The 24,162-nt window shown below is 41.9% G+C and overlaps 1 protein-coding gene across 7 annotated transcripts in view; it reads left to right on the top strand.

Moving 5' to 3' along the window:
• The window catches only part of RTKN (rhotekin), a 246,617-nt gene extending 235,279 nt beyond the window's left edge, over positions 1–11,338 (top strand). For 6 of the 7 annotated variants that reach the window (XM_033954583.1, XM_033954615.1, XM_033954591.1 and 3 more), the window contains 3 exons: positions 3,788–3,953; positions 7,519–7,623; positions 10,571–11,338. In XM_033954583.1, coding sequence (XP_033810474.1) covers positions 3,788–3,953; positions 7,519–7,623; positions 10,571–11,112 — 813 coding nt within the window. In that variant the 3' untranslated portion in view covers positions 11,113–11,338. Of the gene's footprint in view, positions 1–3,787; positions 3,954–7,518; positions 7,624–8,587; positions 8,694–10,570 lie in introns of all 7 variants that reach the window. The other variant, XM_033954630.1, reaches the window with a different exon arrangement.
• The last annotated feature ends 12,824 nt before the right edge of the window (positions 11,339–24,162 follow it).

The raw sequence follows: 24,162 nt of genomic DNA, 5'->3' as shown, positions 1-24,162 counted from the left end.
CCCTGTACCGTACTCTGCCTGATCACTTCCTCCGGTAGCACATTCCAAGTGTCCACGACTCTTTGGGTGAAAAAAAACTTCCTTGCATTTGTTTTGAACCTATCTCCCTTCAGTTTCTCCGAATGCCCCCTCGTACTTGTTGTCCCCTTCAGTCTGAAGAATCTGTCCCTATCCACCCTCTCTATGCCCCTCATGATCTTGAAGGTCTCTATCATATCTCCCCTGAGCCTCCTTTTTTCCAGAGAGAAGAGCCCCAGCCTATCCAACCTCTCGGCGTATGGGCAGTGTTCCAGCCCTTTTACCAGTTTCGTTGCTCTCCTTTGGACTCTCTCAAGTACCGCCATGTCCTTCTTGAGGTGCAGCGACCAATACTGAACGCAGTATTCCAGATGTGGACGCACCATCGCTCGATACAATGGCATGATGACTTCCCTGGTTGTTATGCCCCTCTTTATGATGCCCAGCATCCTGTTGACTTTTTTCGAGGCTGCTGCGCACTGTGCAGATGGCTTCAGTGATGCTTCCACCAGCACACCCAAGTCTCTCTCAAGTCTGCTGTCTCCCAACAATGCCCCCCCAATTTGTAGTTGAACAACGGGTTCTTTTTCCCTATATGCATGACCTTGCATTTTTCCACGTTAAAGCGCATTTGCCATTTGTTTGCCCAGTCTTCCAGCTTGTCCAGGTCCCTTTGCAGGTCCTCACACTCCTCCCTGGACCTAACTCTGCCGCACAGTTTGGTATCGTCTGCAAATTTTATAACCTCGCACTTTGCCTCCTTTTCCAGGACATTGATAAATATGTTGAAGAGTAACGGCCCCAGCACCGATCCCTGTGGCACACCGCTTGTGACTCCCCGCCAGTCAGAATATTGGCCCTTCACTCCGACCCTCTGCAGTCTACCCGACAACCAGTGCTTGATCCATCTGTGCACATCCCCTCCCACCCCGTGGTTCCACAGCTTCCTAAGCAGCCTTTCATGTGGCACCTTGTCGAAAGCCTTTTGAAAATCGAGGTAAATGATGTCTATGGGTTCCCCATTGTCCAGCCGACTGCTTATTCCCTCAAAGAAGTACAGAAGGTTCGTTAGGTACGACCTTCCCTTACAGAATCCGTGCTGGCTTGTTCTCAGTAGGCCATTCCTCTCGATGTGCTCGCAAATGCCGTCCTTGATCATAGCTTCCACCATCTTCCCTATAATTGAAGTCAGGCTCACCGGCCTGTAGTTCCCGGGGTCACCCCTCGATCCCTTCTTGAAGATAGGTGTGACATTCGCCAATTTCCAATCCTCTGGTACCTCACCAGTTTTCAAGGATAGGTTGCAAACATGCTGGATTGTGCCCGCTATTTCTTGTTTTAGTTCCTTCAGAACCCTTGGGTGGATCCCGTCCGGGCCCGGTGATTTACCGCATTTTAACCTGTCTATCTGTTTGAGGACATCCTCCTTACTTACCTCTATGTGCTCCAATTTTTCGGCCTGTTCCCCACTCATGAGCTCCTCTGAGTCCGGTATATTAGATGTGTCTTCGCTCGTGAAAACCGACGAGAAGAATGTGTTCAACCTCTCAGCTACCTCTTTATCCTCCTTAATCACTCCCTTCCTATCCCCATCGTCCAATGGCCCCACCTCCTCTCTCGCTGGTCGCTTCCCCTTTACGTAACTGAAGAATGCCTTGAAGTTTTTCGCCTCCCTGGCCAGCCCCTCTTCGTATTCCCCTTTCGCTTTTCTAACCTCTTAGTGGCATTCCTTTTGGCATTTCCTGTGCGCCTGGTGATTTTCCTCCGTTGGGTCCTTTTTCCATCTCCGGAAGGATACTTTTTTGTCATTTATTGCCCTCTTTACTTCAGTTGACATCCAAACCGGGTCCTTTGATCGCTTGTTCTTGCAGCCTTTCCTGAAACTGGGGACGTACATTCTTTGTGCTTCCTGCAGGGTGTCCCTGAATAGGGTCCAGGCGCTTCCCACAGTCTCCATCCTAAAGATATTTCTGAGCTTCCTCCCCACCATTTCCCTATTAGCAACATAGTTCCCTTTCTTGAAGTTGAGCGCAGTTGTTGTCATCCTCAGAACAGCAGCATGCTTTTCTTGTCCCTGGCCTGGTTCCTCAAAGTTAGCTGAGAAGTCTCTAGAAATTACTCAGGTCAAAGTACAAAATCTGCAAGGTTCCGAGTGGAGCTTGGTCTGCCTAACTGCAGCAGTTGCAGTTCACATGTAAGTGGTGGAGGCACATGCCATGGGGTGTCACTGCTTCCAATATAATATGAAGATGAAAGTGAGGCTATTCAAACCTTGACAAATCCAAAACTTCACCTCACTCAATGTGAAGAGAAAATCAAAATGTTAATATGGCTAAGTCTCCAAACGGAGATATGTCATAGCCTCCAAGTGCGATATGTTGTATCTATTTAAATACTTGCTCTATTCTGTCATCTTCTATTCATCTCAGAAGTAAGACAAGCAAAATGGCGTGTGATGGTTCATTTGTTTATTTCATTTATTCTTAAATACTGCAGAGTTACTAGCATGCCCCGGCGCTCTTTCTTTAGCTTCCTCACATTTCTAGGGCTAGATCTACTATGTCACTGCTTCCCTCTGGGCCTCCTTAACCTAGCTATGGCCTTAGTTTTCATACTTTCTGGAACATGCCTATGTGGCTCCACCCCTCCCATATCGATTCTCTCCTGGGTGTTTCTGTAAGTTTTAAAGTGGCTTTCACACTGTGAAGAAAGAGTAAATAATAATAATAATTTTATTTTTGTATACCACCATACCTGAAAGTTCTAGGCGGTTTACAACAATCAAATGCAAATACATACAATGCAATATAAACAGTACAAATGCAAACATCAGATTTGAAGTTCTGAAGGACCTACATGAAGAAAGTCGACTATGTTGAGAAATAAGAGCAATTTAAAAGGAAGAAAGGATTAAGAACAACTATTAAGATCCTAGCTTGTTAAATAGATAGGTTTTTATTTGTTTTCTAAAGTCTAGATAGGAGGAAGTGTCTAAAGCAATTTTTGCAAGCCATGTATTCATTTTGGCCGACTGGAAAGAAAAGGTTCTATCTAGGAACCTTTTATAGTGACAGTTTTATTGAAGGATATGTGAACAAGTGTGCTCTTCAGGAGCTCTTGTTGAAGTGACTCAGAGTAAAATGAGGAGTGAGGTAACCTGGAAGAGTAGGCAGCTAACTGGACATTTTCAGCAGGGACTTAACTGGATAGTGCCACTGAAAATGCCTGGTTACCACTTAAGCCAAAACCGGCTATTTTGGAGGTGGAGTTGGTACTTAACTGGTCAAATGCCGATATTCAGAACTTAATCTCATAAACAGCACTGCATAAAATGCAGTCCTATCTTTAAGTGGTTCGTCATAGCTGGTTAAATGCTGAAAATCGCACTTGTTATGTTTTAACTGGCTTCCCTATACCTGGAAATTCAATGCTGGTGCCTGAGGTGTTACTCAACAGTCTGATTTTTAGGATATCCATAACACATCTTCCTGAAATATATTTGCACAGAAATATCCAGAAAACCCAGTTGCCTGGAGGAATCTGGGAGGCGGTGGTGTGTCAAGGACTGCTTTGAGCACCACTGCTGTAAGTCAGGAGATTACATGAAGAATGTGTAGCGTGCATGTGACATACGACTCTTTCTTTGTTAGGTAGGGTGTTTGTTATTACATATGCCAGTCTTTCAGATTGCACTGCTCTCCAAGAGATTTTATTTCTGACTGTGTCTGCACAGTTTCATGATAGCTCTCTCTGCCCTTTGCTTCCTCAGGAAACTCGGATCCGAGCGACGGAGAAGGATCCTAAGAACAAGGTGCATAGCATGTCCATCACAAATCGGTATGGAGGTGAGGAGGTGACGCACATGCTGCTGGCAGAGAGTCGCACAGATCTGCAGCGCTGGATGGAAGCTTTCTGGCAGCATTTCTATGACATGAGTGAGTTGTAGGTTAAGCCGGGGCTGAAAAGGATTTCAAAGGCACTGTACAATGCAGGGCATTCAATGATAGGGTTTGTCAAGAGTGGCAGCAGTCTATGCCATCTTCTCTGTAAATTTTGTGCTGTTCCTTCACAGGTCATCGATGGGGTGGGGGTGGGGAGATCCCCATAGGAAATGAGAGGTGGTTCAACTTTTTAAGGTTCAACACACCAGTGTAGTCTATATGTCAACAATAATTTTCAGTCTGCCGTCCTGCTTCGTAGATTGAATTATGCACAATGGGGCATCTTGTCAAGACCCACACGGAAATCTGCAGAGGCTGATCTTTGAGATTATAGCCAGAGTTTGGGAATCTCTGAACTACCCAATTCTACCTGCCTCAGTTGGTCCAGGGAGCATGCATCCAGCAGAGGAACCAAATTCTGGGAGTGCCTTGAACTATCTTCTCAGAGAAGAGATCTGGAGTCCTTATCCAGTTTCTAAGAGTAGCTGCACCCTCCTCGCTATTGGAGCTGATGGAGGAATGTGTTTTAGGAGATATCTGCACCTTTGGCCCTATCATGAAGCAGCTTGGTGATAAACACCACAATAGATCAGTTCTTCAAAGCAAACAGTAGTGCATTTCAGGGTTTCCTTCACTAATTATTGTCTTGAGTGGCTTGTCATTCCCATGACCTGTGACACAGTGCTGTATCTGTGTTAGACCTGAGCCTAGGGTAACATTAGAGCAGTTAGCAGCCGTTTGTGCATCTGGAACATAAATGATGGACATTTGGTGATTGCTGTATACAGTATCTAGTTTATTTTCTAGACGCTTTACTTGCTTATTCAGAGAATGCTCCAGAGTTCTGATGTGTGAGAAAGTTCTTTGAGCTGGAGGCATATACAGCTGCTGCTCTACGTCTCCTCCTCCTCCTCCTTCAAGAACATTCAAAATCCTAATGCCCTTATATTGTTTCTTTCCTATTACAATTGTAGTAGTTCTACCCTCCTTCCATTTTGTTCCTGTTAGTGACAGTCTTGTTTTTAGTCTTGTCTGACTTAATTGTTTTACCCTGGTTTTAATTTGTAAATCGCTTAGAAATTTTGTATAAACGTTTAATCAAATTTTAAATAAAACTTGGATAGGTCTGTGAAGAGTACACTGTTCTGCTCTCCTGTCTTTCTAATTGTCATTTTCCCTGTCAGACTGAAAATGTGTCTAGTGCAGTGTCTCACAAACCTTTTTTTGAGCCGGGGCACACCCCAGGTACGTTAACTAGATTGTGAGCCCACCGGGACAGATAGGGAAAATGCTTGAGTACCTGATTGTAAAACCGCAGACCTCAACAAACTATATAATAAATACAGCCACGCAGCTTGTGACCTTAACCACTTCCCTCCATACCTATTGGAAACCTCCAGTACACTATTTCGCACCCTGCTCCTACAATGGGCACAAACTTCACTCACAGATGGCCTTTTCCCACAAGACCTCAACGAAATCATCATAACTCCGATCATAAAAGACCCCAAAGGAACAACAGACCAACTATCCAACTACAGACCCCTAGCCTCAATCCCACTTTACGTCAAGCTAATGTAAGGCCTCGTAGCTAAAGCCCTAATCTTATACCTAGAAAACCACAACCTACTCCACCCCACACAGTCCGGCTTTAGAACCAACCACAGCACTGAGACTCTACTAGGAACACTCATGAACACCTCTAGACAACACTTCAACACAGGCAAGAAAATGCTAATCATACAACTAGACCTCTCCGCAGCCTTTGACCTGGTAGACCATGACATCCTTTTACAAACACTAGACTCAATAGGAATCACAGGCAAGGTACTATAATGGTTCAAAGGATTCCTACAATCCAGAACTTACAGAGTTAAAACAAACAAAGAAAAATCAGAACCATGGTCCAACCCCTGCAGAGTACCCCAAAGATCACCTCTGTCTCCCACACTCTTCAACCTATACATTGCTTCCCTTAGCTCCTACCTGTACAAGCTAGGCCTAACATCCTACAGTTATGCAGATGACATCACCATTCTCCTCCCCTTTGACCAACTAGCGCCATCCATGGTAGGCACAATACACAGAACACTTGAATCAGTAGCAACATGGATGAAAGAACACAAACTAAAGCTTAACCCTGACAAAATAAATTTCATCCTCCTAGAAAACAGCAAACCTAGTAATAAACTCGATCTCATACCCCATTCAACCCACGCTAAAATTCCTTGGAGTGCTGATAGATAGAAGCTGTACCATGCAACCACAAATCAACAAAATAATAAAAACATCATTCGCAATTATGAGAAACCTAAGACAGGTTCGAAAATTCTTCAACAAAAAACAATTCCAACTCTTGGTGCAATCACTAATCCTAGTGGTACAATCACTAATCCTAATAGACTACTGCAACATACTATATCTCCCCTGCCCAGCAACCATGATAAAACAACTACAAACAATACAAAACACAGCCCTAAGACTTATCTATTCACTGAAAAAATACAACCACATCACAGAGGCATACCATGACTCACACTGGCTCCTAATACAAGCCAGAGTACACTTCAAATTCCATTGCCTACTATTTAAAGCTATAAACGGAGACAGCCCAACCTACTGGAACAATCAACTAATTCAATCCACCTCAACCAGACACAGGAGAACCCACACATTATTCACACACCCGACAACCAAAAATGTCAAACAAAGAAAACTGTATGACAACCTTTTGGCCACCAGAGCAGCAAAACTGGACCGACAACTCACCAATTTGTTGACTTCGACCACAGACTACAAAACCTTCAAAAAAGAAACAAAAAACATACTCTTCAAAAAATACATAAAACCAATATAACACAACCAAACGTGTCCCAAACTTCACCTGAAATACTATCTACTCCTTAGCAAAATAGAAAATGTTCAGACTATTCCTTAAATTCTTCTTAATGCTATACAATTCTTATGTAATCCGCCTTGAACCGCACGGTAATGACGGAATAGAAATCTGTAATGTAATAACCTTGATAGGCAGTATATAAAAACCTAAGAAACTTGAAAACTAGTGTCCCCAGCTCGAGACACCTGGAAGTTCGCTGGCTTGGCGTGATGACATCATGAACATGCGTGATGTCAGCGCATGCGCAAAGGCCCTTCAAACAGGCCTTGCGCCGACAGAAAGACCTGCGCTGGAGAGAAGGGCCGCCAGCGTCGGGAGATTGCTTACAAGACGTGCCTCTGTTCGTGAGAGGCACGTCCTGTAGACAGTCATCCGACGCCAGCACCTCTCATCTTCCCCAGTGTACCGTGGCACACCAGAAATCTCAGGAGGCACACTGGTGTGCCACGGCACACAGTTTGCGATACACTGGTCTAGTGCAATATGCTGAAATAGAGTTCTCATATAAGATGGGGCTGTGGAGGGATGATTACCCCACTAATGTATGTGTCCTGGAGAAGTTCACAGGTCCTCAGGTGATCTTCCATCTATGTGCTCTTTAAGTTTTCTTTGTTTTCTCAGTCTTCTGTTTGACCTTGCTGGATTGCTTTCATTCTCCAGGTCAGTGGAAGCAGTGCTGTGACGAGCTGATGAAGATCGAGACTCCGTCACCTCGGAAACCACCGGCAATGCTGTCCAAGCAGGGTTCCCTCTACCACGAGATGGGTAATTATCTTCTTGCATTGGGCCGCTTAGGGATGGCAGGAGGTATCCCTGGCACAGGGAACGCTGTGATGTGTCTGGAGAATCAGGCTCACTGTTTAACTCTACCCACAGTTACTATGGTAACACTCAGCCAATCACAACTGAGCATACAAAGTAGGATTACAGAAAGGAATGGGGTTAGGGTATTTGAATCCCCCAAATTTGGAGTGATCCTAGGACAGAAAGGTGGGTGAGTAGAGAGAAGGGATTTTGCCTGCCCTTTAAAATATACTTTTCTTTAGAGTTATATTCCTAGGATCAGAACAGGAGAGCTGCAGGAGCTAGGTAAAGTAACTTAGAGCCCCAAAAGGGTGTGCTTAGTGGTACATAATAATCCTATCATCATGCTAGTGATAGGGAGTAAATGCCTCTTTCTTGGGGTTAAGGGGGTAATGGATGTGAGGTGACAGCTGTCTGGGGCAATTCAGTTCCTCTTCACTGGGGCAATAGACCCATTTAGAAATAGGAAACCAGTTTTTGTAAATGAACGTGGGTCCCTGTTTTCTGTTTGAAGGTTAGCTCTCCATGGAGATATGTTCCTGTCTCCTTTCTTCTGATGTATGCTGTATTGTGTTTCTTGAATAATTTTGTCTAATTCTGAGTGCATTTCCCTAACACCTTACTCTGATTTGTCTTTTCCTGTGTTTTTTTCCATCTTTCTTCCCCATCCTTTTCTTGCCTTAACCATTTTTTATTTCTCATTTGTTATCTTAATTTTCCTTCCTTCCCTACTCTTTTCATCTTCTTTGCTTCTTCTTTGTTTTTTTTCTTTTCATCTTCCTTTCTTTTTTTCTGATCCTTTCCTCTCTTTCACAATCCCTCTTTTAACATCCATTCCTTCCTTTTCCTTTTCTGTTTCCTTTTTCCTTCTGTTTACTATGTAACTTTCCTGGCTTTCATTTCTTCCTATCCTTCATGGCACCAGCTCTTCCTGGCCCTGCTGTACCCTCTTCCTCCGAGGGTTTGCTGCTTCAGGATAATGCTGTCTCAGCTGAGATTCGGGCTCTGCTCTCCTCCTATTACAGTGACAGGTGATGTAAAGTATTTCAAAGGGATAGGGAAGTTCTTTGGAAGCACAGGCCTAATAAAAAGAGGAAGATCTTTCTATTGTTTGGGGAGGGAATAAAATATACCATAGTGCAGAGAAGGTATGGGCAATTGTGTTCCGGGAGCCCTTTTCTTCTCTAGTGACTGGCAGGAAAGCATTGCACTTTCGGCTAGTCCACAAAGCCTTAATTCTCCAGAGCAAAATTATGGATTCAAAGTCCAATGAATGAATCGACAGAGGCGGCAACTTGGCAGCTCTGTTCTGCAGCCTGTTCTTGTTGCTCTCTCTTCTAGTGTAAGGAAAGTGTCTTGAAACATGATACCTGTAGGAAACCCTCCTCTCAGGCCTTTTTCCTGCCACTTACATCAAGCAAGTCGGCTGCAGGTGCTGTGCTGCTCTCTTGGCCTCCACGGGTGGCACACGCTTGGTCAAAGATTTGGGCAGGAGTGCCTCTAATAAGGCCGTATAGCGCTGGAAATTTCCAGACTGCTAGCCATGTTAGGTTGCAGCAGCAAACGTGATAAAGAGGCTGGAAATACTGATGACGAGCATTTTTGTCCTCGATAACTCATAATTTAGTAAATTGGTTAATTTTGTTGAATGCCACCAGTTTCCGTCTTATTAGTATATGATACATCCACCCTAGCAGTCTTAAGAAGTGAATACAATTTTAAACTAGGAATGGGCCTTGGAACTGCGAGGAAAATTCTGTCCAGGTTTCACACAGGAAAAACTGAGCATTAAATAATAAAGTAGCTGAATGGATTACCTAATCTTCCAATGCCAGTTTTCTTTAGCTGAAAGACATCAGGAAGCCTCTCTTTAAATTTATTTTCATGTTTATTGCTCTGTTTAGTAAATCTAATACCTGATCTCTTGGTTTGCTTGTGAGCGGTGAGCAAGTGGTGGTTCTTCCAGATGTACTTCTCTCTTTCCTGATGCGCTCTGACATGCATTATATACTGCTGTTGTCTTTTCAGCTTTGCTCTGCATTTGACCCCAGATCCTATCTGGAAAATAAGATCCTGAGAGCACCACATGCTCAAATTCAATTAGCAGATTGTTCTCTTGGTTGCTAACTCCTGTAGGCAGTGTTAGAGTTCCCAGCCTCTTCCAGTGGGACTAAGAGTAGAAAGCAGTACAGCAGCACGTAACACTTTCCAGGTGCATTACATATTTACATTACATTACATTAGTTTCTTTTATTCCGCCAATACCTTGCGGTTCTAGGCGGATTACAAAAGGATGAGATTCTATCCAGAAGATTACAGGGAAGTTATTGGTTGGAACATTTATAGTCTGGTTAAATTTTATAAATAATTGGAAAGAAAGAGATTTAACTTACAATAATAAAATGAAACATAAAAACATAAGAAGTTGCCTCCGCTGAGTCAGACCAGAGGTCCATTGCGCCCAGCGGTCCGCTCACGCGGCGGCCCATCAGGTCCATTAGGGTGATCAAGAGGTAAAATAGATCAAATGTTATTCTGGCAGAAAGTTATGGAGTTTTATAAAGTTGAAAATGCAAGTGCTCATATAATTAAAATGTGCAAGGGGGAGAGAGCGGATATGGATTCTGGAATGCTAATAATAATAATAACAGTTTATTTATATACCGTAAAGCCGTGAAGTTCTATGCGGTTTATATAATTTAAAATACATTTAAAATACAATAAAAGTTGAAGAAGATTAGAGAGTGAAGAACCAATAGCTAAAAATCTAATTACATAGTATAAAATTTTTACAAATTAACTACCTAAGTACTTCAAAAATAAATGTGTTTTTAGATGTTTTCTAAATTCTCCATAAATTTTGGTAAAAAAGAGCAGTTCTAATGTGTTTCCTTCCTTTTGGCTTCAGCTATTGACACAATGGATGACATCAGCACAGTCACGGATATATTGGCCAAGAGGATGAAGGAATTCGAGTTGCAGAGAGGTCTGGAGCCCCCATCCTGGCTGTCTTTTTTTGAGAACCCCACCAAGTCCAGTGCTTGCCAAACCTTTATGACCTCGTCTAACGCTAGTATCACGTCAGACTATGACAGCGCCTACAGTGCCAGTCCATGCATGCATCGCTCCCATCCAAGCAAAGCTTTGGCACCTAATGGGACTTCCAAAGAGGGTGCTCTTGCTGGTCACCCAAGGGATCAGGCTTGGAGCCGTCCCCGCACTCTTTCACTGGATGCCAAGCTTACCTCCCTAAAGAAGCGTGCTTTAAGAGTTGAGGCTTCTGTCCCTAAACATACAGCGATCCTGCCCTGCAGCAGTTCCAGCAGCAGTGGCAGCACCACTCCAGATTCAGAGAGCATCTCTCTTGCACGGCCGGCAGCAGAGAGGCGGAGTCTCCGCAAAATCCGTGCCAAACTGGACCCTAGGAACTGGCTGCAGAGCCAGGTTTGAGGAAGCTGAATGGAGAGCAAAGGAAGGATTGCATGTTTGTGCAAGACTGAAGGGGAAGATATGAGGGTCTCAGTGTCAACTGACGAGAAAGAACTAGAGCTGGGGGGAGGGGCATAACACTAACTTTTCTGTGGGAAATCCTTTGAAAAAGACTGAGAGGGAGGGTGCAGTGAGGCTGTGTGTACCCTCCTCATTGCAAGAGTTTGCACTGTGATACGAGTAACACTACACTGTAGAGCATGCAGTAACAGATTGCTCTAAATGTGCCTGCAGCAGTAAGTCTCCCAGAAAGTGACTGTCTCCAGATCTCACTACACGGTCATCTTATTGACCCCAGCATATTTATATGTTGTGTAGGGGCATTGAACACAAATGACAGTTGACTAGAGAAACAGATTGTTCAAGCCAGTTTGGACAACTTCAGCCAGGAAGACACTATATAGATAGTCATGTTAGTCTGGTGTACCAAAACTAATAGAGGCAGGTGGCACCTTATAGACTAACTAATTAATTGAGGCATGAGCTTTCAAGGATCAGAAGCCGCCTTGTCGGGTTTGTTTGTTTTTAAGCTGCCACTTGAAAATACTGTGCAATTTGTAGTCCTTCAGATTATTTAATTGAAAAAAGGTAGGACTATGAATCCTAGCCAGCTTAGAATGAGAAAGCTTTGCTTTTCGTTATTTTTAATAATAATAAGTAGTGTAGTGTCTCCACAGCTAACTGGGAAGACAATGGAACTGTGAAGGTATTTTTGCTATCTAAGCTGGTGATTCATGTTGGTGAATCTATAATAGTTTGGAATACGATAATGGAGAATGGCTTATTTTTGTGGGGGGTTTATATTTTTATATCCTAGGTTGGGTGATGGCCTGAGGTTTAAATGGCCTTAGCTCCATGAGAGCTCAGTTGGTAGAGACATGTCATTGACCTCTGCCATGTGCTTCTCTATAGCCAAAGAAAAAGAAATTCCAAACCTGCAAAGGGGGAGGGGAGAGGGGCAAGACAACAGATTGCTACTGAATTCCCCCTCATCACAGCCAGGAAGGAGCCACATTTTTAAGAGAGGACTTGCTAGAGTCCCAGAGGCTGTTCTCCTGACATGGATAGGGGATCAAAGAAATCTGACTGACTTTATTGTGTCATAGGTATATTTAGTACAATACCATCTGGTCTTCTAAATGTGTTTGTTTCACAGAGTAAGGGTTGGATTTAAGATTTGGGCCCCCATAAGCAAAGCCAGATCCCAAAGAGCTTGGGGAAATTGGGAGGGGGGAGAGAAGAGAAAGGAGTTCAGAGATCCTAAAAATTGGTGAGACAACGTGCATTTGTCTCTGCTCATTTGTCTGCGCGCGATTGTCTGGTGCGCTTTAGTCAAAGTGCCACAGAGGCTTCCCTTTAAGAAGCACATGCACAATGGGAACTTCTTTTTGGCCTGGGTATTTGGCACCAAAAATTAGTATTTTACAAGAAGTCATCCAGATAAAAAAAAGTCAATGGGTTTTTCTGTAATTGAGATAATATCCAACAGATTGTGACCCCTGATGCAAACTTGTTTGGAAAAATGTGGCCATGTCAAGGTATCTTATTGAGAAACTGTGGACTTCTACTACTAATTTTTTTAGTTTCCTCTCTGATTCTTTTGGGTATTTGGCACTTTCAAAATATAGGGCTCCTTATACTAAGCCGCTTTAGCGCGCGACTTATAATCATGCGCTAACCCCCGCGCTAGCCGAAAAACTCCCGCCTGCTCAAGAGGAGGCGGTAGTGGCTAGTGCGGACGGCGGTTTAGCGTGCACTATTACGTGCAATAAACCGCTAATGTGCCTTCGTAAAAGGAGCTCATAGACTTTTGCCTGTGTGACTTAGGCCTAAATCCAGATCTGCATGGTTGGGCTTGTTAAGGGAAGCCTTTGAAGATTCTCTTATTGAAATGTAATACCCCCATGTTGCTAATAACTTTTATAATAATTTTTAAAATCTTATTTAATAAGGTGTAAATGTTGTCACTTAGTTTCCCCTTAGGAGCTTTCGCTTTTCCTTCATAATTCATTCCTAACCAGAATTGTCCACCGAGACCTGTACTTTGCCAGGATCAGTATATTGTATTCTCTATTGCTTGTGGTGGGCTGTCATGTTTTATTCTTATGTTTTGCAGATGACATTAAGACCTGCAGTAGGGTGGATTCTTAGATGAGCATAAAAATCAAGAAGAGGCCAAAAGTTTGGCAAATAAGTATAGAACCATGCATCAGGGATGCAGAAATCCAAGTGGCACACTGTAGAGCAGTGTCTCTCAAACTTTTTTTTAGCTTGGCACACTAAACGGAGCAAATGTTTTCCACGGCACATTATAATTGAAATTATATAATTGCAAAACCAACAAAAAATAAAATTAGAGAGTTATTTATTTAAAGTTCTTTAAGCTATGTATTTGTAATTGTAACAATGGTGAAACTAAAGTAGATAGAATTGCTAATCAATACGATGGATGAGCTTGTTTATGAGTGCAAATTAACTCAAAACACAGCTCAATAGTTGACAAGCAAACATGCATTTCATCATCCACCATCTGCAGTTCTTCTCTTTTTTTCGATTTAATTTGTCAGAGCTGAAAATCCAAGTTCGCAAAGATGAGATCCAAATGGTAACAAAGCCTTGATTGCTTTGTTGCTCAAATTAGAATAACTACAGTGTGAAAAATAAAACTAAAATTACTTGATGTAAGTTTTCAAAGACCAATCCTGTCAAATGATGCTTGTGTGGGCGGTTGTATCCTTACGCACACAGACACTCATAACACTGACAGACTCTTATGTACGTAATGTACATGTCATTTATTCTAGTGTTTACTTATAAAGGAAATTTTTAAAAAATAAAGTAAAATTCCAGAATCTCTCGTGGCACACCTGGAATCTCTTTGGGGCACACAGTTTGAGAGACACTGCTGTAGAGTGTGTGGGACTGAACAGGAGTAGGATCTCAAAGTAAACTGATAAAACTATCTCATGGCTGTCAAACAGCGTGCCAAAACACTGACTCAAGTCAGAGGAATTCTCAGGTACATGGTAAGAGATAACAACCAGCAGGGGGAAAAATACAGGTTATGGTGCCTGTGTGTGGATTGATTGGAGATCTCTCTAGAAATCAGTGTCCAGTTCTGGAGGCTACACCTTCAGAAAGATATAAACTGTGGCGTCAGTACAGAGGAGGGCTACCCATACAGTGGAGAGCCCACGACATAACTGCTTTGTCCTGAGACTTAAAGGACCTAAATTTGCATAATACAGAGGAGAGAAAAGTGTGTGTGTGTGGGGGGGGGGGGGACATGATAAAGACTTTAAAATTTTGAAAGGTTTATTGTACAAATGATAAGCATTTTTCAATAGGAAAGAGGTTCTAGAACACAGGATCTGTTTTATATGCAATCAAAGTAAATATTTCTTCCCAGAAGATAGATGCTTGGAGTAATGGAGTAGTCTCCCAGTCAAGGTTGCTGTTACATATACAGGAGCCAGGACAGGTAATGAGGAAAGAGATACCAGAGCTCATCTTTAGGCTATGCCTTCTGGGCTTCCCAGAGCAAATACCCTGGTTGTCAGCCCTTACTGCTGGTCCTGGTTCCAGTGATTTTTGGAACAGTATGGGACAAATCCTGGAAAGCAAGAAGAATATGTTGGTTTCCAATAGAAAACAAAAATACTGTACAGACTAAGGGCTCCTATTACGAAGGTGCGCTAGCGTTTTTAGCGCACGCGCTAGCCGAAAAACTACCGCCTGCTCAAGAGGAGGCGGTAGCGGCTAGGGCGCGTGGCATTTTAGTGCGCGCTTTTCCGCGCTTTAATGCCCTAACGCACCTTCGTAAAAAGAACCCTAAGTAGTCCTTTTACTAAGGTGCGGTAGCCGATTTAGCGCACGCTAAATGCTAACGCGTGCGAACGCGTCCATAGGATATAATGGACATGTTAGCACACAGGACCCATAAGAGCACCTTGAGATCTTGTATTCTGTGTCTAAGGACAGGGAAAATCAGATTGACAAGTGCCTTGTTTTTAACAGCACTGGGAGGCATACAGAGCTAAAACCTCTTGGATGAGGACAGTCAGTGAATCAGTAGCAGAGGGGAGTGCTGAATTGTACAAGGACGCCACATAAATTTTGGCCAGTGCACTAACCAGTAGACCTCTTGTTATAGGGCTTCCTAAATCTGTCCTGGGGATCTCGTATTCATTCAGGTTTTCAGAATCTCCACAACGAATATGCATGAGTAATGTGCATATATTGTCTTAAGTAATTCATTGTGGAGATTCTGAAAACTTTGACTGGCTGTAAGGTGTTCAGGACAGATTTGAGAAGCCCTGGGCCAGACAGTCCTGCGCACCAGCTTGGGTGGTTACTAAAAAGCAGCAAGGGCTAAGGGTTTCATAACCATCTGAATCATTTTGGAAAGTTGGGGTACTTGGCCTTTATCCCCCTCCCTGTTTCTCATCCACTGCTCCACTAGGGCCAGCAGTGACTTCCTGAGACTCGAAAGACCCAACAAACAGCGGTTATTCAGTACTTCCTTAAGTGATGGTTAAGTTGTTGCTGATTCAGCAGTGATCAAAGCGCCTTTCTTCCTCAGTTAATTGAACTCCATGTCACTGTCCAGCCTGTGGGTTTGATACCTCAGTTTTTAATAATTACCAGCCTTCCACATGATAGCATGTTGTATTGCTGCTACAGTTCATATTATGCATATTGACAACTGTCCCAAAGTTATCTCCAGTGGCCCGTAACTGAAATCAGACATTAGAACTAACTTACCTTTATTCTTCTATCACAAGGCAGCCATAAAATAGAGCAGTTTTGAAATTGTTTCTGATTATTCGTGAAACTGCTTGTTTAGGGTTTTATTTCCATTTTGCCTTTTGCATCACAAATAAAGGAGATTACAATAAAGCATTGTTATGCCATTATGAATGATTCTAGAATGTTTGAAGACCTTGGATTCTGATTGGCCAGCTGCTACCAATGTGTGGTGTGGTGCCATTATAGCATCACACTCTCCTCCACAGCCTCCTTTTGCACATCTGTTAGAGTAAGACAATTTTGATCATCCAAATATATTTAACTATTTTTTCTTCCATCTAATTGTAAAAATATGCTTTTAATTTTGAAAGAAAAGGTTATCATTATTTACAGAAAATAATTTAAAAGTTCTCTCTTATCATCAAACAATGAAAAACGTCATTTTTTATTTTCAACATTATGCATTTATAGAAAACAAAGAATGAAATCATTAGCTCTTTGCTTCCTTTTTCTATTTTGAGAGTGCCAAGAAATCAGTAAATAGTGATGGATGGATTTTGTGGCAGTAGAGAAATACCAAGTGTAGCAGAACATCAAGCATCTAATGTGTTAAAACATTAAAGACAAAAATCAGACTACATTATGGTTCTGAATTTTGTATATCTCTCCATCAACAAGCAGGAGAGTTGCAGACACCCTATGTGGTGACATACTTAGGAGGCTCCTATGTGCAGCTTTTTCCTAGCTCTGAAAGCCTTTGACAGGCTCTCTGAGCATACACAGGTGTCCCACACCTGCAGCCCTCCTCTCCCCCCCCCCCCCCCCAGTTTGTTTGTTTTTTTTCCACCAGCCCAAACAGACAGGACTCTCCCTTATCATCTAAAGAAGATAAAACAAAAAGAAAAAATTATAAACAAAGTGTAATGACTTCCAAAAAAGGAAAAGCAGCAGTGCATATATGTGTCACAGTCTTTCCTTTCCTCCCAATGGATTAAAGTTAGTTACCAGAGGAAGGAAACATTTCTGGAGGCAAAGTTACTAACTGGCAAAGTGCTTCCTCCTCCCTCCATACTGACATTGGCATCTAAGCAAAAAAAAAAAAAAAAAAAAGGTCTGGAAATGATAGTGGCTTTACTTTGAAATATACATTACTGTTGGAGAAGAAGTCCTCTGTTTTAATACAGTCACCTTCCTACAGTTGACCTAAGGCAATCAAAGATGCAGGCTCTATTTCAGTGAAAAACTCATGATTCCCAATCACTGCTGTGGAAATTTGAGACAAACTGATACAACTCCGCCTTGGGCTTCTCTAAGGCTGCCAAGTATCAGGCAGACCATGGAGAGAAATGGAAAGCAGCTCTTAAAGGTACAGTGCCCCCTAGGCACCAGGATCAAGGGAAAAAACAGCAAAGCCACTTGTTTTATGTATTATCAAAGGTTCTGAAGATGTACTTGGAACAAGATTCGGGGGGGTGGGAATCACCGGCAACAGGAGGGAGTGGGCATCCCTCCTGCTGGAGGGGGTGTATGTGTCAGGGAGGTGGGGGGTGGGAATCACCAGCGGCGGGAGGGAGTGGGCATCCCTTCAGCTGGGGGGGGGGGATAAATCACCAGTAGCAGATGAAATAAATGATGGCTTCATGAAGCAGCTAGTTCAAAAACTTACAAGAGAAGGATTATTTTAGATATAGTCCTTAGTGCAGGGGTGTCAAAGTCCCTCCTCGAGGGCCACAATCCAGTCGGGTTTTCAGGATTTCCCCAATGAATATGCATGAGATCTATTTGCATGCACTGCATTCATTGTATGCTAATAGATCTCATGCGTATTCATTGGGGAAACCTGGAAAACCTGACTGGATTGCAGCCCTTGAGGAGGGACTTTGACACCCCTGCCTTAGTGGAATGAGGGACTTAGTATGAGATTAACTGTTGGATCCGCTTGGTGATAGTGTAACTATGATAAAGAGGGAACTGGTAATTTAAAAAGAACTCCTCCCCCCCAAAAAAAAAAAAAAAAGCTAAAGGGATTATCTTCAAAGGCTAAGAGTTTAAATCAGGCTTGGAGTTGGTTTAAAAATACCATGGAAGCCCACCATCTTGGAATTCCACATATTTAAAAAAGATGGAAGGCCAGACTACAGTCATCATGGGTAAAATGGGAGTTGAAAGACGCTATTCTAGCCAAATGAACATCTTTCAAAAAATTTTTTAAAAAAGGATCCAAATGAAGAAATCAGGAAGCAGCATAATCACTGGCATGTAAAGCATTGAAAAGGAAGGCTAAAAGAGAATTTGAAAAGAAGCTTGTCATAGAAGTAAAAACTTTTAGTAAAACTTGTTTCAGGTGTTTAGAAGCAGAAAGCTTGTGAAGGAGTCAGCTGTACCATTAGATTATAAAGTAAAAGGGACATTCAGAGAGGGCAAGGACAAATCTATTGGGGAGAGACTAGGCTCCTTTTACTAAGGTGCGCTAGCGGTTTTAGCGTACGCACAAGATTAGCGTGCACTAGCTGAAAAATTACCGCCTGCTTAAAAGGAGGCGGTAGCGGCTAGCACATGGCAATTTGCGTGCACTTTTCTGCACATTAAGGCTCTAACGCACCTTTGTAAAAGGAGCCCTAAGTCTAAACTAAATTAAACAGGCTTATATTGCGCATCTTCTCTATAACAGTAGAGCTTGGCACGGTTTACAAGAAATTAGCAATGAGAACAGATACAATAAGGATTTGGCATAGTATGGAGAGGAGCGGAATTTACTACTTTGAAAATAGCCAAGTTTTCAGATGTTTTCGAAATGGTTGGAAAGAGCCCAGAACGCGCAGTTGAATAGGAAAATTATTCCACAGCTCAGTAATTTTGGAAAAGTAAGAGACTTCCCTAATTTGCCAATGTAGGTAACGCCTTTTCAACGTAGGAAAGGACAATTTAAATTTTTTAGTAGATCTATTAAGAATCTTACAGAATTCCAAGACAGGGGAATTAAAGGAGGAAGGATGCCATGCAAGATCTTAAATGTTAAGCAGGCACATTTAAAATGAAGTACAACAGTCAAAACTGAAGACTAATATAAAGAGTTCTTGCTCATATCGCTATACCGCTCTCAGAAACCTGTAAGGTTAAACACAGCTGTGTTCTGAAACCACTTTGACAGGTGATAGGTATCATTCATTGAGCCGGTATATATATATTGTATATTTTTGTGCAAATTACTGCAACCAGCTATACAGCTCCTATAAAGTGCAACGTGTAATAAATATTTAAAACGTATATGAAAAATATATATCAAAAAATTTAAACATTGCACTTATCTCATATGAGCTGGTTCGTAGTTAACGAATGGCTAAACGCCCTACGGGACCCGTTTCACCATGTGTATAGGCTTCTTCAGGGGTCATATCATTGAAAAAGTGCGGCGTGAATTACGTCTGCACAAGAAAAAAAAAAAAAAAAAATGGCGCTGGCAGACGTAATTCACGCCGCACTTTTTCAATGATATGACCCCTGAAGAAGCCTATACACATGGTGAAACGGGTCCCGTAGGGCGTTTAGCCATTCGTTAACTACGAACCAGCTCATATGAGATAAGTGCAATGTTTAAATTTTTTGATATATATTTTTCATATACGTTTTAAATATTTATTACACGTTGCACTTTATAGGAGCTGTATAGCTGGTTGCAGTAATTTGCACAAAAATATACAATATATATATACCGGCTCAATGAATGATACCTATCACCTGTCAAAGTGGTTTCAGAACACAGCTGTGTTTAACCTTACAGGTTTCTGAGAGCGGTATAGCGATATGAGCAAGAACTCTTTATATTAGTCTTCAGTTTTGACTGTTGTACTTATTTTTGATTAAGAAGACTTTGCCTACTTTAGCCATTGAGTGTTTCACATTTAAAATGAACCCTGAAAATTATTGGAAGCCAATGAAGTTTTTGCAGGAGCGGAGAGACGTGATCAAATTTACTTTTTGCAAAGATCAGATTAGCAGCAATATTCTGGATCATTTGAAAGCTTTTCTTGGTCAAGCTTAAATAGACCGAATTACAATAATCCAGCCTTGAAAGGATGATTGATTGAACAAGGACAACAATGTGTTGATGATGGAAACAGGATCTCACTTTCGTCAACATATGGAGACTAAAAAAACATTTTTTTTACTAGAGAATTAAGATGGTCATTGAATGAAAGTGTTGAATCTATGTTCAAAAAGTTTTATTGATTTTATATATGAGAAGAAATATAAAGCCAACAATATGGGTGTTCAAAAGAACACAGGATAACAATAGCATTAACAAATGTGAAGTGCATCCACAATGAAAGAATAATCACAAAGGAATAAATGCATAAAAAGGAAAAAGATGAGTATACAGTAGTTCAAGAAAAGGGTGTACACCCAGCAAAAGATGTGTTCTAATAATGAGTCATAGTAATCAGACATATTGATCCATCATAAAATGTAAAAAGAAAAGAAAATGGTATATACAACAAGAGAAATATGACTACCAGAGAAAAGCCTGAGAACAGTTGATAAGGGGTAAGGTAAATTACAGCAAGCATTATTATGAAAAAGTAGAAGTCAAGGATCTGCTTTACAATACTCAAGTACTGGAGACCAAATTTTTGCATAAGTGGACATGGAATTATTACATTCAGCAAAATGACGTTCATATTTCACCAGGAGACATATAGAGTTCCACCATTAAGTAACATGTAGTTTAGTGGTATCCTTCCAATTGTGGAGGATAATGGAGAGAGCGGTGAATAAAAGTATAATTAACAATCGTTCATGAGTGATGGAAAGAGGGGAAGAAAGAATTGAAGAGCCATGAAATAGTAAATCAAAGGAGAAAGTATCAGTGATATGTAAGATACGGGTAATTGTAGACCAGACATTCGACCAGAAAGAGGAGACATGTGTGCATAAATAGAGCATATGAAGTAAGGAGCCATCAGGGGACCTGCAAGTCCAGCAACTACCATCATATGACCGATTTATTTTGGCTGATTTAGCCGGAGTCCAAAAGGCCCTGTGATATAAGAATATAGCTATTTGTGCGTGGGAGGCTGAACGAAGAGACTTCAGTAATTTAGGCCACATGAGTAGCCACGATTGTTCAGAGAATGATGTATGTAATGAAGTATCCCATTTAGCTATGGTATCGTGTGGGGGTGTAGTGGTGTGTGATTGAATATATTTGTACCACTTGGATGTCTGACCTTTCATGGTAGAATAGGAAAGAAACAGGTTGGGTAAGTCAGGGGGAGTAGTGAGAGAAGAGGAAGATGGAAAAGCTGATTTGAGACTATGATGAAGCTGAATCCAGAGGAAGTATTGAGATTGAGGAATATGAAATTTGACCATAAGATCGGAAAAAGAGAGCCATTGGTCATTCTGGAGGAGATGATGAATATACCAAATCCCCAGTTGTTGCCATCTCTTCCACGCCACCATCTCCTTATTAATCGTGATACGAGGGTTGTTCCATATAGGAGCTGACGAAGAATCAGCCCATTTATGAGGGGCAATGGAGTCAGCATAACAAATTGCGGACCATGTGCTCTGAAGAATAGGATTAGTTTTTATGGCCGTAATAAGAGGCAAACAAGGGACATGCCTAAGCATAAAAGGATCTGTCAAGGTGAATTCAAGTTGTAGCCAATTAGGGATGGCGGAAATTGGATCAGAATCCTGCCAAAGAGAACCTTGTGTTAGTAAGTAGGCCATGTGATAACTTCTAAGGCAGGGGAAATTAACACCCCCCCAAGCACGAGGGGCTTTCAATTTTTTAAGCGCAATTCTGAGTTGTTTCCCCTGCCAAAGAAAGTCCACAAGGAGTTTCTCCATGCGAGCGTAGATAGCGTGTGGAAGAAGTATGGGAAGCATGTTAAGGATATAATTAATTTTAGGGACAATCATCATCTTGATGGTAGAAAGGCATCCAAACCAAGTGAGGTTGAGAGGAGACCACTTGCGAGTACATGTAAGGATGGTGGAGATGAGGTATTCAATATTGAATTGTAAGGTGGAATCCAGGGAGGGGCCAAAAAAGATTCCGAGATATTTTATTTTTGGGGGGGACCAAAGGAATCCTGTCTCGTGACCTCCGACTGCACGTCTATACAGTTTAATGGCATAATTTCAGACTTAGAAACATTCAGCTTATAACATTCAGCTTAAAATCTTGGCATCTACATTAATAAGGGAAATAGGGCGGTAATTTTTAACGTCCTGAGGGTCTTTTCCCGGTTTCGGGAATACAATCAGCGTAGCTTCAGTAAAAGAGCCAGTAGCATTCCCATGGGCACAAAGATAGTGAAAGAAGGCTAGCATGTGGGGTAATAATGTCTGCAGAAAAGCTTTGTAAAATTCAGTGGTCAGACCGCCTGGTCCGGGGGATTTCTTGGGGGCTAGAGAAGTAATGGCTTCCAGGATCTCCTGTGCCGTAAATGCTTTGTCAAGAAGAGGCAAGTCAGCTGGAGAGACCATCGGATGAGGCATGTCCATAAAAGAATCCGCAGAGGAGGCCGAGAAAGATAAATCAGAAGAGTATAATGATTGGTAAAAGGAGAGAAATTGAGATGCCACAGCGGAGGTCCCAGTAAGAAGGGTACCAGAGGGGTCCTTGATAGATGGAATAGAGGTTTGAGTAGAAGATTTTTTTAGAAGATTCGCAAGCAAGTGTCTGGTCTTGTTATTTTCCGCGTGGTACGTAGATGCTTGAACAAATACTGACCGAGCAGCAGTAGTGCTAAGTAAAGAATTATATTCGAAACGTAGCTTGCGAAGATCCGTTAGGATAGGGATATTAGATATGTCAGAAGCATGTTTAGATTCTGCAATGTGAATGCGCTGCTCTAAGTCTTTGATTTGCTTTTTCCTGACGGAATGAAGATGAGAGGAATATTGGATGATGATTCCCCGAATATAGGCCTTAAAAGTATCCCATGTATTAGTCCAAGAGGTATGGGCTGGCAAATTGGTGGAGAAGAATTCGTTTATGGCGTCAGTGATGGTGGGGATAAAATCAGGTTCCGCAAGTAGAGAGGAATTAAATCTCCATTGTCTGGATTTGGGCGATAGAGTAAAATGATTATACGTCAAGGAGATGGCAGCATGGTCAGAGATGGCAATGTCTCCAATGGTAGAAGAAGAGAGATGGTCAACTAGAGAAGAGCTAGCAAGAAAATAGTCAATACGAGAGTAGGTGGAGTGGGGGTTCGAAAAGAAGGTAAATCGGTCATCAGTAGGATGGTGGAGTCTCCATGGGTCAATGAGTTGTAATTGATCAATGATATCATGTAAGGTGAACCAAGACCGGGTCTTCTTATATGTCGCATGGGATTTCCTATCCTTAACCACATCTAGAATGAGGTTAAAATCACCTCCTATAATAACAGGAGTAGTGGGGTCTTGGAGTATGTGGGTGGCCAAATTGGTAAAGAAATCTGGTTGGTTTGTATTAGGGGCATATATATTGATGATACGAACGGGTTGTTGCGAGATGGTAAGCTGAGCGCTCACCCAGCGTCCATTCATGTCATGAGAGCAGAAATCAATGGATATGGCTGGGTTTTGACGAATAAAAGTGATAACTCCATTCTTACCATTGAGTGCAGGAGAGCATAGTGGTGAGTAGCCTTTCAGGGTGAATTTAAGGGATTCAGATTCAGAAAGATGCATTTCCTGTAAGAAAACAATATCTGAATTGACATCCTGTAGGTAGGAAATAATTTTGAGTTTTTTAATACAATTGTTAAGACCCTTGACGTTGAGAGAGGTAAGTGTTATAGGCATGAAAAAATATCAAAAGAAATCATGACAAATGCAATCAGGCAGTAAAAATGAAATGATGGATGTTGCAAAGTTATACATACTGATAAGGTACCACATGTTAATAGAGAAAAGAACATGAACCATTCAAGTGAAAAATGCATTCATAAACAAAAGGGAAAAATGGAGGCACTTAAAACAGATGTCAATGGGAGCTGTAAACGCAGCGGAAACAAAACTGGGGTGGCTGGTGAATCGGGCCAGGCGGCCGCGAGCAGAGAGCTAAACACAACAGCCAAATTTTAAACTGTTAGCAACCATCAACTGAGAATTGAAATAAAGCATGATAAGTCAAATTGGTATTGCAATAAAACTATTAACAAATGTCTTAAAATTCAGCAGAAAGAGAGGTAAAAAGGAAGAACAAGGCATATCACATTAAGATTTAGTCAGCCATGAGAGGAGCCAGAGAGTATCATT

This window comes from Geotrypetes seraphini, chromosome 1 (assembly GCF_902459505.1).
Source record: "Geotrypetes seraphini chromosome 1, aGeoSer1.1, whole genome shotgun sequence".
Taxonomy (NCBI): domain Eukaryota; kingdom Metazoa; phylum Chordata; class Amphibia; order Gymnophiona; family Dermophiidae; genus Geotrypetes; species Geotrypetes seraphini.
This window is presented reverse-complemented; position numbering and strand designations above follow the sequence as displayed.